This window comes from Neovison vison, chromosome 12 (assembly GCF_020171115.1).
Source record: "Neovison vison isolate M4711 chromosome 12, ASM_NN_V1, whole genome shotgun sequence".
Classification (NCBI taxonomy): domain Eukaryota; kingdom Metazoa; phylum Chordata; class Mammalia; order Carnivora; family Mustelidae; genus Neogale; species Neogale vison.
Genome location: NC_058102.1, coordinates 147,683,384 through 147,696,785, shown reverse-complemented (window position 1 = coordinate 147,696,785; position 13,402 = coordinate 147,683,384). Strand labels below are relative to the sequence as shown.

General features: G+C 63.4%; 1 protein-coding gene across 2 annotated transcripts in view; it reads right to left on the bottom strand.

Moving 5' to 3' along the window:
* The window catches only part of DIP2C (disco interacting protein 2 homolog C), a 347,920-nt gene that overhangs the window by 94,306 nt on the left and 240,212 nt on the right, over nucleotides 1-13,402 (bottom strand). For both annotated transcript variants that reach the window (XM_044229196.1, XM_044229198.1), the window contains 7 exons: nucleotides 8,511-8,634; nucleotides 8,144-8,253; nucleotides 7,931-8,033; nucleotides 6,215-6,279; nucleotides 4,851-4,944; nucleotides 4,649-4,768; nucleotides 3,423-3,537 (listed from right to left, as the gene is read on the bottom strand). In XM_044229196.1, coding sequence (XP_044085131.1) covers nucleotides 3,423-3,537; nucleotides 4,649-4,768; nucleotides 4,851-4,944; nucleotides 6,215-6,279; nucleotides 7,931-8,033; nucleotides 8,144-8,253; nucleotides 8,511-8,634 — 731 coding nt within the window. The remainder of the gene's footprint in view (nucleotides 1-3,422; nucleotides 3,538-4,648; nucleotides 4,769-4,850; nucleotides 4,945-6,214; nucleotides 6,280-7,930; nucleotides 8,034-8,143; nucleotides 8,254-8,510; nucleotides 8,635-13,402) is intronic.

Sequence of the window (13,402 nt, the reverse complement as noted above, 5' to 3'; positions counted from 1 at the left end):
GGCCATTCTAACTGGTGTAAGGTGATATCTCAATGTGGTTTTAATTTGAATCTCCCTGAGGGCTAATGATGATGAACATTTCTTTCATGTGTCTGATAGCCATTTGTATGTCTTGATTGGAGAAGTGTCTGTTCATATCTTCTGCCCATTTTTTGATGTGTTTGCCTGTTTCGTGTGTGTTGAGTTTGAGGAGTTCATTATAGATCCTGGATACCAACCTTTTGTTACACAGACCTATTTTTACCAAAAGCTGGAAATAGGATTCTCCTGCCGCACGTGCCCTCTCTGGTCACCGTGTTTTTTGGAAACTGTGTGCTCAGGAAGAGGTTCTCCAATGTGGGCGGCCCTGCCTCCAGGCAGCCCTCCAGACTGACAGGGAGAGAGAACACACGGAGGGCCCTGGAAGGGCAGAGAAGCCAAAGCTGCCATTGTGTCAACCCCGTTCACAGTCCTCACGGGGAGCGTCGGGCAGCTTGGGGCGAGGCCGGGCCATAGCAGAGATTTCCGCCGCCGGGACGTGCTGGCAGCCACGGGTCCCACGCTCTTGAGAGCTGACGTGAGTCCCCGCTGGTTGAGCCCATCCGGTGTGACGGTCACACTGTAAAACCCACGGGCACGAGCTGCGCGGCTGTGTCACGACGGCGGCGTGTGCCCCCAGTGGGTCCCATCCCTCCCTCCACAGACCGAAGAACGCGACTGTGCACCCGTGGGGTGGGGCCCGGTGCGCCCTCGCGGGAGGGGACACCCCACAGCACGTGCTGAGTCTCGGGGACTTCCGTGTTCCTATCTCGCTACTGTGTTCCCGCGGACACTCCGAATCCACAGGACCACGAGAGCAGCCGGTTTCCAGATGCCGTGGCTCCCGACGATGCTCACGGGACCGCGTCTGGGACCGACGCGCCTGACAAGGACCAGCGACCTCACACAGCGCCAGGGAAGGGAACGCACACCGCTCCTGGGGGCTAGGAAACGCCTGCAGTAAAGCCAGTTTGGGGTGGAAACGGACTGGACTCCCCAGCCACACGTCCCCCGCTTTAACCCCCGGACTGTGGCAGGCGAGAATTCTACCACTGAACCACCAAGGCAAACCCCCGGACTGTGAGTGACAGTCCAGGAAACAGTGTGCGGACCTTCCACGAGCTACAGGAGATCCTGTGAGGAGAGCACGGCAGGATGCGGCCAAGGCCTCAACCTCGCGTTTCTCCGGGGGCAGGGTCAGGTCCACCTGCGGCCACGCCAGCCACCTCCCACCACGGTGCGGTCCAGGATGCAGGGCTCGCAGGGGCTCCTGTGCAGCTCTACCACTGAGCTATACCCCCTCAGGGGCTCCTCTGTATCCGTGGCCCTGTCCTGGCTCCTGGCTCCTCCACCAGCTACCCAGGAAATTGCACACGAGACCTCAAGGAGGGGGTGGTCAGCTCTGAGAGGAGCTGGCGGGTCTGCAGACAGAAGCCAGCCAGGTCAAAGCCAGGCCGGCTGGCGGACTCGTGGCCCTACAAACAGAACCGCTCCCACCTGCTCAGAGGGCGGCCGACCCGTCCACTGTGTCCAGGTGTCCCCGAGCTGCGGGGAGGGAAGGATGAGGGACTCTGAAACCAGCCCCCCCGGCCAGTCAGGGTGCAGAGTCAGCCACGCAGGTCTGTGCAGGGGTTGTGCAAGGATGTGCAGGGATACGCGGAGCTGTGTGAAGACCATGCAGACAAGTAGGGAGCACAGGGGAACGTGGGGACAGGGACAGGCAGGGACATACACGGACATGTGAGTAGCACATGGGGACATGCGGGGCTGTGTGGAGAGCGCAGGGAGCACCGGGGCACATGGGGTGCACGGAGAAACACGGGGATCCATGCAGACACATGGGGACATGCGGGGATGTGCGGGGAGCGTGGGGGCGCACGGGGAGAGTGTCCCTGTGCGGGGTGTGCATGGCCATGTGCCGCAGGGGAAGTGCGCTGGAAGCAACTGAACGTGAGCCCGGGAAATAGTGCTTCATTTGCCTATTTTTGATACTAAGTTTTTAATCTTCTTAAAAATTTTAATGATTTTTCAACATTTTTAGAGAAACAATGACAGGCCCTTCGCTGAGTCCTCCTGTGTCAGTGTGGTCTGGCCGGATCTCACGCACAGGGAGCAGATACCGAGGAGAGCACGTGACCCCACGGTCTGACACAGCCGCAGTGTCCCTCACCTTGTGACTTCCCTGCAGCAACGGGCGCCACGTCACGCAGTGGCACAATCCTACCGCTGTCAGGTGGAGGCCACGCAGCGGGGACCCTGCAGCCGGGGGGCCACGGCCGGGACACTGTGGCAGGGACCCTGTGGCCAGGCTGCCCCCAGATAGCTGACTGCTGGTCGCGGAGGAGCCCAGTGCTAGCCCGTCCCCGGCGCGGGCCCCAGCATCCCGTCCGAAGCCAGACTTCAACTCGGGACGCTCTGCACGCTGACACCTGCTGGCACAGCACTGACTCCTTCCTCACAGCGGAGGCTGGATGCCGCTTCCTGGTCCCGGTTTCCTCATCGCTTACATCACGTCACGGGCATCTCCTCTCTGGTTCCAGTGAAATGAACCCTTGCTGCGGATCTTCTAAAGCTTCTTGACTGCCCCACCCCTCACACACTCCGGTTAACTTTACACTAACTACCAGCTAAAACCGTCAGAAAACGGTAAATCTTATTTACCACCTCCCAGTGGGAACCGTGGCGAAGCCTTTCGGTGACCAGGACGGAATCACATGCACCACGTGCTGGATCTGGAGCATCTGCACTTGCCCTGGGGACGCAGTGTGTGACGCAGAAGAAAACCTCGCCAGGGCCGAAGCCAGAGACCCCGAGAAACAAGTCTGACCCTGAGCTGGAAATGCGCAGACGGTGCAAACCCTCCCTTCCCACGCCGTGAGGATGGCGGACGGCAGGTGCCCGCGGGACAGGCCATCCCTGCACCTCTCAGCTGGGGTGGGGCCGGCCTCCTGTGCCCGTAACCAGCGTGCAGGGCGTGGGGCCCGAGAGGAGGCGGACGGACACACAACTAAGGGCACGGGCAAAGCAGGCCCCGACCCACGCCCACCCTGCAACCCAGCGATGGCCATCCACAACCCGAGAGCTGAGAAAACCAGGGTCTTTCAGGGTTCAGGGTGTAGTGGCGCAAAGGGCCGGGCTTCCTCCCACGCTGCACTCACGCCAGACAGCGCTCCCCCAGCCCGCCCCACATAGCGCCCCACCGGGACGTCAGCACGGGACATGTGGTGGACGTACCCATGGTGTCCACTTACTGGGGGACAAGGTGTGTCCCCAGAGGGACACAGGGTTTCTGACCGGCGAATCCGGACCACCCTGAAGAGTCCAATCCCCCATGTGCAAGGAAACAAGGCTGCCCTGGACAGGCTGGGTTCTGCCCTCCCCGCCAGGCAGGCGCCCAGCTGTACCTCCGGATGGCCACGGTGAGGGCTTCCGGGGAGCTGGCGCACGGACAGATGACCTCCTGGCGCAGGCCTTTGCTCTGGAAGACGTTGAGGAAGGCGTCACAGGACGAGATGGACCCTGCAGGCAAACAGAGGACCGTCAGTGGGCGGAAGCCTGGGGCCCACGAAACCACCCCACGCCCTGCACGCCCCTGGGTCGGGCTGCGGCCAGAGTGCGGAAACACGCCTCATTCACGCGTACCCCTCACGTCACCGTGAGAGATGGTCCGCTCAGCCGACAGAAGCCGAGGGTTACCAGCAGAACCTCGTACGGAAACGCCGTGGTGCTGAGCTTGTGGGCCCTCCCTGAGGCTGGCCCCGCCACGCTCCGTGTGCGTGTGTGCAACGTCCAAGCGAAGCGTGGAAAACTCCCGGGTCAGCACACCCAGGAGCTCGGGACGTCACCACCCGGCGTGGCGAGACCACGTCCTAACACGGGGGAGCCGGGCGCCACGCACGACAGGTGGGTCCAATCACTCTTCGGGAAGCAGGAGACCCTGAGACAAGTCATGCTAAACCCCGTGGGCACGAGTCCCCGTTTGCGAATCAGACTTCCTGAGAAGGATGTGCTGCTTGAATCTACCAATGGGCAGGCGGCACCGCTTACGGACAGAAACACACGGCCTCCTTCGCCCACTTCCCCCGGGTCCCTCGTTCTTGCCCAGACCAAGCTCACTGCGTCTGGCCTCAACCCAGAGCGGAACTTCTCAAGGCATGTTCTTGGCGCCCTGTGGGACTGCGAATTCGCTCTACCGGGTGGTGCTTCCTACAGGATTTGATGACGAAATGCCACTAACATGACAAATTACTTTCCTAATCAAGAAAATTACTGCAGACCATAAAATAACAATAATTACTACTTCCCGAGTAGTAGCCACGCCAAGGCCAAGGAACCACTTCATTCAACCGTCATGAAATTTTATGACTTAGGTACGAATTTGCTGCTAAAGAAAGAGAAGGGCTAAAATGAGAAAGTCAGATCTTTCTCTACGGAATCAGGACATGGAAACACCAGGACTCGAGCCCAGGACCCCGGTGCCCCGCCACCCGCCACGGCGGCTGGAGGCTGCAGGGAGTCACGTGGGAGGTGGTCCACGGAAGCCGCCTCCGGACAAGCAGCAACGGGACCAGGCGGAGCAGAGCCTGGAGGCGTGACGCGCAGCTCGAGGCTCTCTCCAGCTGCCACTTACAGGGATTCGCGCCATCGGCCACGATCAGCATCCGCAGGGACGAGAGGTTGATGTCCCTCTGATCTCTGTGTGCCACCAGCGCCCAGTGCATGTCCCTGGATTTCACACAAGCCACTTTCGCTGCAGGAACAGCGGAGGGAAGGGCGTTAGTCGGCACGCCGTCAGCCCGGGAACCGCGGACCCGAGGGCCCCCGTGACGTACCTTTGTACTGGCAGACCTTCTGAATCCAGGACAGCGGGTTCACCTTCATCAGCGAGTACGGGATGCTGATGACGTGCATCATGTTCATCACGCTCTGGAAGCAACACAGGGGACAACTGCCAGACGCTGGGGGGGAGACGCACCCCACCCGCCAGGCCGGGCCCATCACAAGCTCGCCCCTGCTCCACGCGGGACCAAGAGCGCCCGCTGCCGTGTGAGACGCAGAGCAGCGTGTGTGTTTAGCAGCAGACGGGCCTGGCTCTAGGAAGCCGCAAGGGACGAGAAGCTGTAGTGACCCTGGGTGACCACACCCAGACCTGGCACAGAGCTTCCCACACAGCGACGTCAAGGAGAAACTCTACCGGTAGCAGCCACGGCCTTGGGGCAGGGAGGGGGGCTACGTGCCTGCCGCGCTGAGCTGGACAGACCCCACGCAGGACCCGCGCTGCGTCTGACAGGTGCAGGGAGCCCAGGGGCAGGCAACGGGCCTGCAGGCACAGAGCCACAGACGGCAAGGCTGAGACCGGCCGGGGTCCCGGGCCCTGTGCCCACCGCGTGAGCGTGCACAGGGAGCTGCGTCCCCGCGTCCTACTATTGCCCGACATCTGGGGCAGAGCGGAGCCGCGGCCGGAGGGGCGAGTGGGCCCCAACCTCCCGTCCACACGGTGCCCACAGGCCCCTCCTCAAGGGAAAGCACCAAGCCTGCTCTCGGTACGTATGTGCCACTGCTCACGGGAAAGCCACTAGATTTTTCCACCCCTGCAAAGACACGGTTCCAGCACAAGACGCCCGGAGAAGCAGGGAGTGCAGGTCAGCACCGAGGACACACACGGCCCGCCCCGAGCTGTGTCCTGAGGCTCAGCGTCTTAGAGGACTCGGCTGCGTCTCCACAAACCCGCCCGCAGCTTCCAGCCGCCCTCACTCATCCGCGGCATGAACCTCCCTGAGGTGCGGGAGCCCGACGGTCACCACGGCAGACCCCTGGGACCTTCCCCGGCTGTGAAAGGGACCAGGCCTCCCTCATATTCACAGATACAGACTCGTAGAGAGAAAAGGCCCATGGATGTCACAGCCAAATCGCACGCTAGGGTCGTGCCCCAAGCCCAAGAGTGAGGTGTGTCACTGCATGCGGAGCGCCAGGAGCCAGGAGGAGACGCTCGGTTTGCCTGGGGAGGGTCCGCGCTCTCCCTCCACGGGGGCAGGGACAGGCTTTGGAAGTCACATGTGCACACAGCCGAGGGCTTCTAACGCCGACGGCTCTTCTCCCCGTGCAGGGGAAGCGGCTTCCCCAAGTCGCCCTGCACACGGACCCTAATACCCGCCGGGGCACCGAGCACAGCCAGCCGGCCCGGGGTCGCACTTACTGTCAGGATTCCATGCCAGAGCCCAACGTCCTTCTTGAAGTCCAGCACGTTCACTATGGTTTCCGCTGCACGGAGGGAAACAGAGGACATGTACTCCCACCTGACGCGAGACCACGTCGGTCGGGGCAGGAGAGGCCCCGAGGCGCAGCCCACAGCACGTCTGCAGACACGGGCCACCTGCCCGGACAAGTTTCCAGATACGCTCTTGACACTCATGTCCACAGCGAGAGCCTCACGGGTCCCTGAAATCACTTCCTGCCTCCTTTTCCTGGACTTACTCCCTCCCCCGGCCTTGTCCTTTTTTAAGATTCTTTTCGTTTCCATCATGGCTTCTCCCAGGAAAGGAAAACCGTCCCCAGCAAACGCAGGGTAAAGTCGCTAGAAGCCTCAGGCCGGGGTTGGGTCACAGAGGAGACCTCAGAGCAGCAGGAACAGACACTGTTCCCGTGTTTCTGGGGAAGAAACGGGCACTAAAAACACAGGCCCGAGGGCTAGTGATGCCTCCGCAGTCACACTTGTCTACCCGCATGGGCAGCGGCCCAACATGGCCTTGTCCACGCACGGGGCGTCCACCGAGCCTCCGCTTACGTCTGCCCACGCTCCTTCCCGCGAGGCTGGCCACGGCTGCAGCGCCTCCTCCTGAGGGGACGAGCCGCCACGCAGAGGAAACGGCCGCGGTCCCACGTCCACAGGCAAACCCTACTCGGAAGCAAGGAGCGCGTGCGCGTGCGTTTCCTCTGGGCCACTCGCCACTGCCACAGCCCCGGACCTCTGAGAAGCAGGGCCACGGGGACAGGCCACAGTCGGGAGGCTGCGGACAGCACCGTAACCAAAGCAGGAGGCACCGGCCGGCTGGTAGTGACCAGCGGGGACCCCCGGCCGGCTGGTAGTGACCAGTGTCTTGACGGGGAAACATGCCGGGGCCCAGTCCAGGGGCTGGACGTCAGCCGGATGCCCCCACAGCACCGAGTTATTTTCTATCACTGGGAGGGTGGGGGGGAGCGAGGCGAGCTCCTGCTCCGCAGGGGAAGGGACCCCCAGCCGCGGGCTGCCTGCCGGTCAGTCTCCAGGGCAGGGCGCTGCCCACAGAAGCCCCAGCCGCGGGAGCGGGGGATCAGCCTGGACCCCCCCGTTTACGAGCCCAAGGCCATACCATTGCCACGGCTGCTCCTGGTGACCCCAGCTCTCGGCCTCCATGGCCGTGTGGCACGTGCATCCTGGAAACTGCGCTCGGGGCTGTGGTCGCCCCCGTCCCCCGGGAGCTCACACAAACCCCATCAGAGACTCGGAGGTGCCAGGGAGGGCTGAACGTGGGCCTTTTTTTTTTTTTTTTTTTTTTTTTTTTTAAATCCCCCAAAGACCCTAACATGCACGGAGGCATGAATTTTCATGGAATCAACGAACAGTCTGAGCGGTGTCCCCTGACGTCACAGGCGGAACCCTCACCCGGCGCGGAGCAGCTTGGAGACGGGGCCTCCGTGCAGGAGAATCGGGTTAAGTGAGGCCACAGGGGTGCGCCTGACCCGCCAGGACCGGCGTCCTGAGGAGAAGAGCCACCAGAGCTGTCCCTCCCCAGGCAGGGGGAGGCCTGGCGAGGACAACGGGAAGGTCTGAGCTGCGCACAAACCTGACGCCACTCCTGCCGTGGGGGTGTGGGGACGGGACACAGCAGCCCATGCCCGCCGCCCGGGGACGCGCCCAGCGGGGTGGCCGTACCTTCCGTGTAGCCGCAGGCCTGCGTGAGGGCCTGGCAGTGGGTCAGCAGCGCGGTCCTGGTCACCGTCACGCCGAGCACGCTCCCGTCCTTGCACGTCTTATACTGAAAGAAGAGCAGGCTGTGCGGACGGGGTTCCCAGGGGACCCGTGCCCGCACCCCGCAGGGCCCCGCCAGCCTGCGGTCCGCCCGCCGTCAGAAGCCCCGCAGCCCACCTCTATGTACGCGGTGTCGTTGTTCGCGTCTTTGATGTGTGGGAACCAGTCCCGAGGCGGCTTAGACAGATGCTTGGACTCGGTGACGAACCACAGCAGCTTCGGCCACCCTTGGGGACGAGACAAGGCGCGTTCTGGTGAGCGGCACCCGGAAGGCAGGTGCGGCCCCCCACTTCCCGCGGCCCGCGGCCCGGCAACAGCAGTCTCAGGCCCCCCCCACGGCATCCACAGCACGATGTCACCGGCCGCACCGGGTCACACGGCAGGCGCCAGGTGACGTGCCGCGCGAGCAGGGTGTGCCCAGGACCCGAGGAGACGCAGGAGCGTCCCGCGTGCAGCCCCCAGCGGGGTGCGGGAAGCCACCTACCTTTGAACTGCGGGATCTCCCCCGTCGGGCTTTTCGGCAGCCCTTTGTGGCAGGCGTCGCTCGTCAAGGCCACGGTGACTCCACAGCTGCCGAGCAAGAACCCGATCTGCTGGCTTCCAGCGTCCTGGGGGAGCGACGGGAGGTGGGTCACAGAGCTGGGGAGGACCGCGGCGTCCCTGGCAGAACGCGGCCTCGCCCTGGATTCTGGGGAAGAGGGAACCTCCGGGGGTAGAGCTGTGGGTCACGTCCCGGGCTGCACACGCTGCGGTGGGCCCTCAGGCCGGGTGGTGGGGTCGCCCGCCTCACTCTCCCTGTGGGCAGCGGGCGGGACCGAGGCGTGCGGACGGCTCAGCGAGTGGCTGACACGTGGCAGGTCTCCGGAGGCTACTGCTGGGCCTCCCTGCGGGTCTCCACGACCACGACGTGAAACGGGACTCTCGCGGCAAAAGGAAGGTGCCCAGAAGACATCTTCCTGCTTGACGTGGAGCCCGATTCTGAAGAGGCCCAGAGCACAGGGCCCTCTGTGCGGCGGCGCATGACGAGGGCGGGCGGGACATAAGGACCCCCTGAGCCCCGCGCCCAGAGCAGCTCTCGTTGGAGAGCCGGGACACGGGTCTGGACAGACCCCTGCTGCAGGACATGGACCCCGGAAGCCCGCGACACCAGCACTGACAGGCAGATGCTGCGGGACGGGGCTCCCCTGGGACAGGCAGCGTGGGGACTGCCACCCCGGGGTCTGGTCGCTAACCACGTGCAGCTGCCTGGGCACGTCGGCTGAGTGGGCTGGCTTTACGCCCGCCGGTCACACCAGCTCGACGCAGAAACAAGCCAGGAAGCAGCAGCAGTTGCTACAAGCACACGCCACAGTGCGGCGAGCAGGCCCGCCACGGCCGCCCATCCGTCCGCCGCGTGTGCCCCACTGAGACGGGACGGAAGACCGCGTGCGCCCAGCGGTGAAGTCCGCGGCTCCGACATCGAGGACTAGTCGTCCAGGTGGTTCGCGGCTCAGCCCCACGGGGAAAGCCCGATGGCGTGAGGGACGGTGCCCCCGAAGCCCCGAGCAGGGAGCACAGGGCAGGCGCCGACGGACAGATGTGCCCATTTCAGGGGCCTTTCCTTCACGTGGTGCTTCTCCACGTAGGGTTTTCACAGCGACGTGAACGTGAATCTGGGATCACGCTGCCAGACGTCCAGACAGGCTCTGAGATCCCCTTGGTGGCAGGAAGACATTTCCTCACAGGCGAGAAGTTGCGGAGACCGTTGACCCCCAGGCCACGTGAGCCACAGGGCAGGAGGCTCGTGCGGGCTGCCAGCCGTGACCTGCCACCTCCCGCCACGCCCCCCGCCGGGCCGTCCCGCATGTCCTGTCGCATCTGCCGACTGACGGCTCCTGTGACATGATCACACGCACAGGACAGCCCAGAGAGAGTCGGGACAGCAGGTGGGGACAGTGACGGACACAAGGCCGTAGCTCAGCCCGAAATTCAGACCTCGCCCCTGCTCTGTGCTCTGCCGGAAGGGGGTCCTTGTCCCCTCCGTCGCTGGATTCCTCCTCAGAGTGCCCGTCAACTGGGCAGAAACAGCGACCCGGGTCCATCGCTGGACACAGGACTGTCCCCGGCCGCCCCAGCAGCCCGTGCTGCCCCTTCGCACACGGACCCCCCGAACCTGAGCGCACGCTCGCCCCCGGAGCCTGCAGCCTGGCGGGTGGACGCCCTGAGCACACGGCGTCGGACCCGCGGTCCCCCACAGGCCGTCTCCGCAGGCAGCCGCCTCCTGTCCTCGCTCCGAGCCGCCGGCTTTGGGAAACTGCACCCACCTCAGGACTTGGAGCGACGCAGCAACCTGCGGCCCGGACGAGGTCCCTTCCCTGGGTGCCCGCGTCCCCACGCTGCAGCTTCCCCCTCGGCTGAGGGCCCTTCCTCTGACGGGCTGTCAGGACGGGGACCCCCTCCCCGGTCACCTTGCGAAGGATTCTCTTTGGCTCTTCAAGGAAAGCCACACCTGACGTCAGCCCATGACCTCCAACCCCTGCGACACAGAGACGTGCCAAGTCCTGTCACCCCGTAAGAAGTCTGCGCTTGGTCTGTCCGCTGACCCCCGGGGCCTCCGACAGGCTGGAGTGGACTCGTCCCTCCACCGCGGTCTGTTCCGTCCCGGCTCCCGGTCAGGAAGCAGCAGCACACCCCCACGAAGACTCCGGCGCACAGAGAGCCCCTCTTGCGAACTCACGTCGGGTCTGCGGCCCCACGACCACCAGTGGGTACTGACCCGACTTCGTTCGATGTCGACGGGGCCATTCCCGGCTCTCGCGAGGAGGGACAGAAACGGGGCAAAGTGTCTCAGAGGCACGGGCTCCCGATGCTCAGCTCTGCAGAGGCCTGGGGCCTACAGGCCGTCCTGTCCCTGGTCCCACAGTCCTTGGAACACGCCCCGTCCGACCCTTCCCAACAGCCGCGCCGCTTCCCCACCAGACTCCCGGAGCAGAGCCGCCTGTGCCGCTGAGATGCTGGTGGGGCCGGTTCACTGTTCACGGTGTGCCCGACCGGCCGCGGCCGTGCTCCAGCTCAGCCTCGGCAGGGCGACGGCACTGGGCTGTGCCGGCTCTGCTGTGACCCCGCGGGGCCCATGGAGGCGATTCCCCCGGCTGCTCCCCACGCCCTGGCCAAGCCCCCAGGAACGCCAGTCCCCCTGCTGCAAACCCCCTGCGGAAAGAGGAGCTTTCCTGCCTCCCGAGCTAGGATGGAGAATAAACAAACACACGAGACTCGACTGTTCGGTGCATTCAACGACGTTGTTTTTGAAACTGGCTCCCAGCAGGCCTCCGCGGCGGAGCCGGTGGTACGAGCCGCGGATGGAGGAAACGGTCAGACCCTCCGTCCTCCTACCCCATTCCGAACTGTGCAGCACGAAGGCTCTTCTACTTAAAAAATAAGCTTTCTTTTTTTAAAAGGCTACTTTTCTTTTCAATATTTCATTAGTTTATTTCGGAGAGAGCCCAAGCAGGGGCAGCACAAGGAGAATCAGCTCCCGCCGAGCAGGGAGTCCGACGCGGGACTCGATCCCAGGACCCGGAGATCGTGACCTGAGCCGGAGATGCCCACTGAATGACCGAGCCACCCAGGCGCCCCTAAAAGTGTTTTCTCAGACACAAATGCCACGTTCTGAAGTCACGGCGGCTGAGGAATGAGTTTGTGGCCTCAGTAAGACAAAGTCATCTCCTGGGCCTTTTTCCACGAGGAAACGGTCGGTGGAGAGAGGCACTCGGCATTTTCTTCTGAGAAGGGTCTTTAGGTGCTGCAACGCGGGCTGGTAACCCTCGGGTCCGGGCGGGCCGGAGAGCACGCCAGCCGGCAGGTCAGCCCGGCAGGGCCAGCAGGCAGGGGGAGGCTCTGCCCAGCCCACACCCGAGCGGCAGAGCTCCTCCTCCGGTGCACGCGGCCGCACGGACCCTCGCCGGCCACTGAGGCTCCCCTCAGCAAAGGGGCCGACCCGCGCTCAGCGCAGCTCCGGACGAACCACCCCGTCCGGCGTTATCAGTGCAGGGACCTCCTCCGCACACGACGACAAAGAACAGATCCCACGTCAGTCAGACGTCGCACGGTGCTTCACCTCTTCACTCCCAAGCGTCACGAGGTGTGACGTGGTGGCCAAGCTGGGCGTTTGGGCTGTTTGCGCCAGTGGCGGCTGAAATGCTGTGCCGAGGCCGTCAGGTGGCCCAAAGGGCAGAGGCATGTGCCTCCCTGTGCGAACGGTTCCCTGGTTGTGGACTTGCAGATGGTCACTGCAGACCTCAGAGCGCCAGGAGCCTCGAATCAAGGCCACCGGCCCTTTGCGTTCCCAAGGGCCTCAACCCCCTGCATTTGCCATCGTGTGTCCCCCGGTTGGTTTTCAGGTAAACTGCCGTAGAATTAACCACGGCACTAAAGCCACCTAGAAGAACGTGGCTGTCCCCTCAACCCCCAAACCCTCCACATTCCCAGTCGTGACGATCCCGGGACTCGGGTCTCCCGGAAGCACTCAAGGGGCATCTCCCGCACATGGGGACGCCGGCGGCAAACACCTGCAGGAGTCGGGCCACTGGAGGAGGTCCTGAGGTCAGAGGTCACAGGATGTCCTCAACTTCCAGGGCCACCATCTGCCCCACCTGATACCGATGTGTGCCCGAGACGTCAAGTACGCAACCCCCGTGTTTCGTACCCAGGAAGCCAAAGTGACAATCATCCCCCTTCATTGTCCAAGGGAGCCCCACATTCTCTCCTTCCGCTCCCAGGAGCAGAGCTGGACACGTGCACACCCTCTCAGCAGACCCTGAAGCATCCCCGAGGCACTGGAAGGGGATGACCCGCTGAGTATCAGGGCAGCCGCAGAGAGGGCTGGGAAACTCTCCGGGGCTCTGAGGCTGGGCACGTGTAAACCATGACATTCCAGAGCTGGGAGCATCGCCCTGCACAGTTGGCACAAGACAGGTCTGAGGGAAGGCTCGCTCGGTCCGGGGTGGAGTCCAAGGGCATCGTCCAGAACACGACCGGTGACCGAGGGGACCACACCTCGCGGCCATCAGCTCCACCTCCTGGATGACGTCAGGCGCTCTGTCCTCAGGGACGGTCGATGTCACAGTCTCCTCTCTTCCTAAAGTTCCTCTATCTCTGCTTTACTGTGGACCAAAGCACTGACATGTGGGTTACGTCCAACGCACGGTTCTTGTGCTTGACTACGTGACGACAGCAAGATTCAGAGCTGCAACGGGCAGATCCTGGGTGAACACAGGACTCCATAATGTCCAGACACCCAAACATGAGCAACAGCCACACCCTCCGCAGTAAAAAGTCCATCATCTACCCAGATTTCTAGCGTAAGGACGCTGAAGCACGAGATAATCAAACACTGAG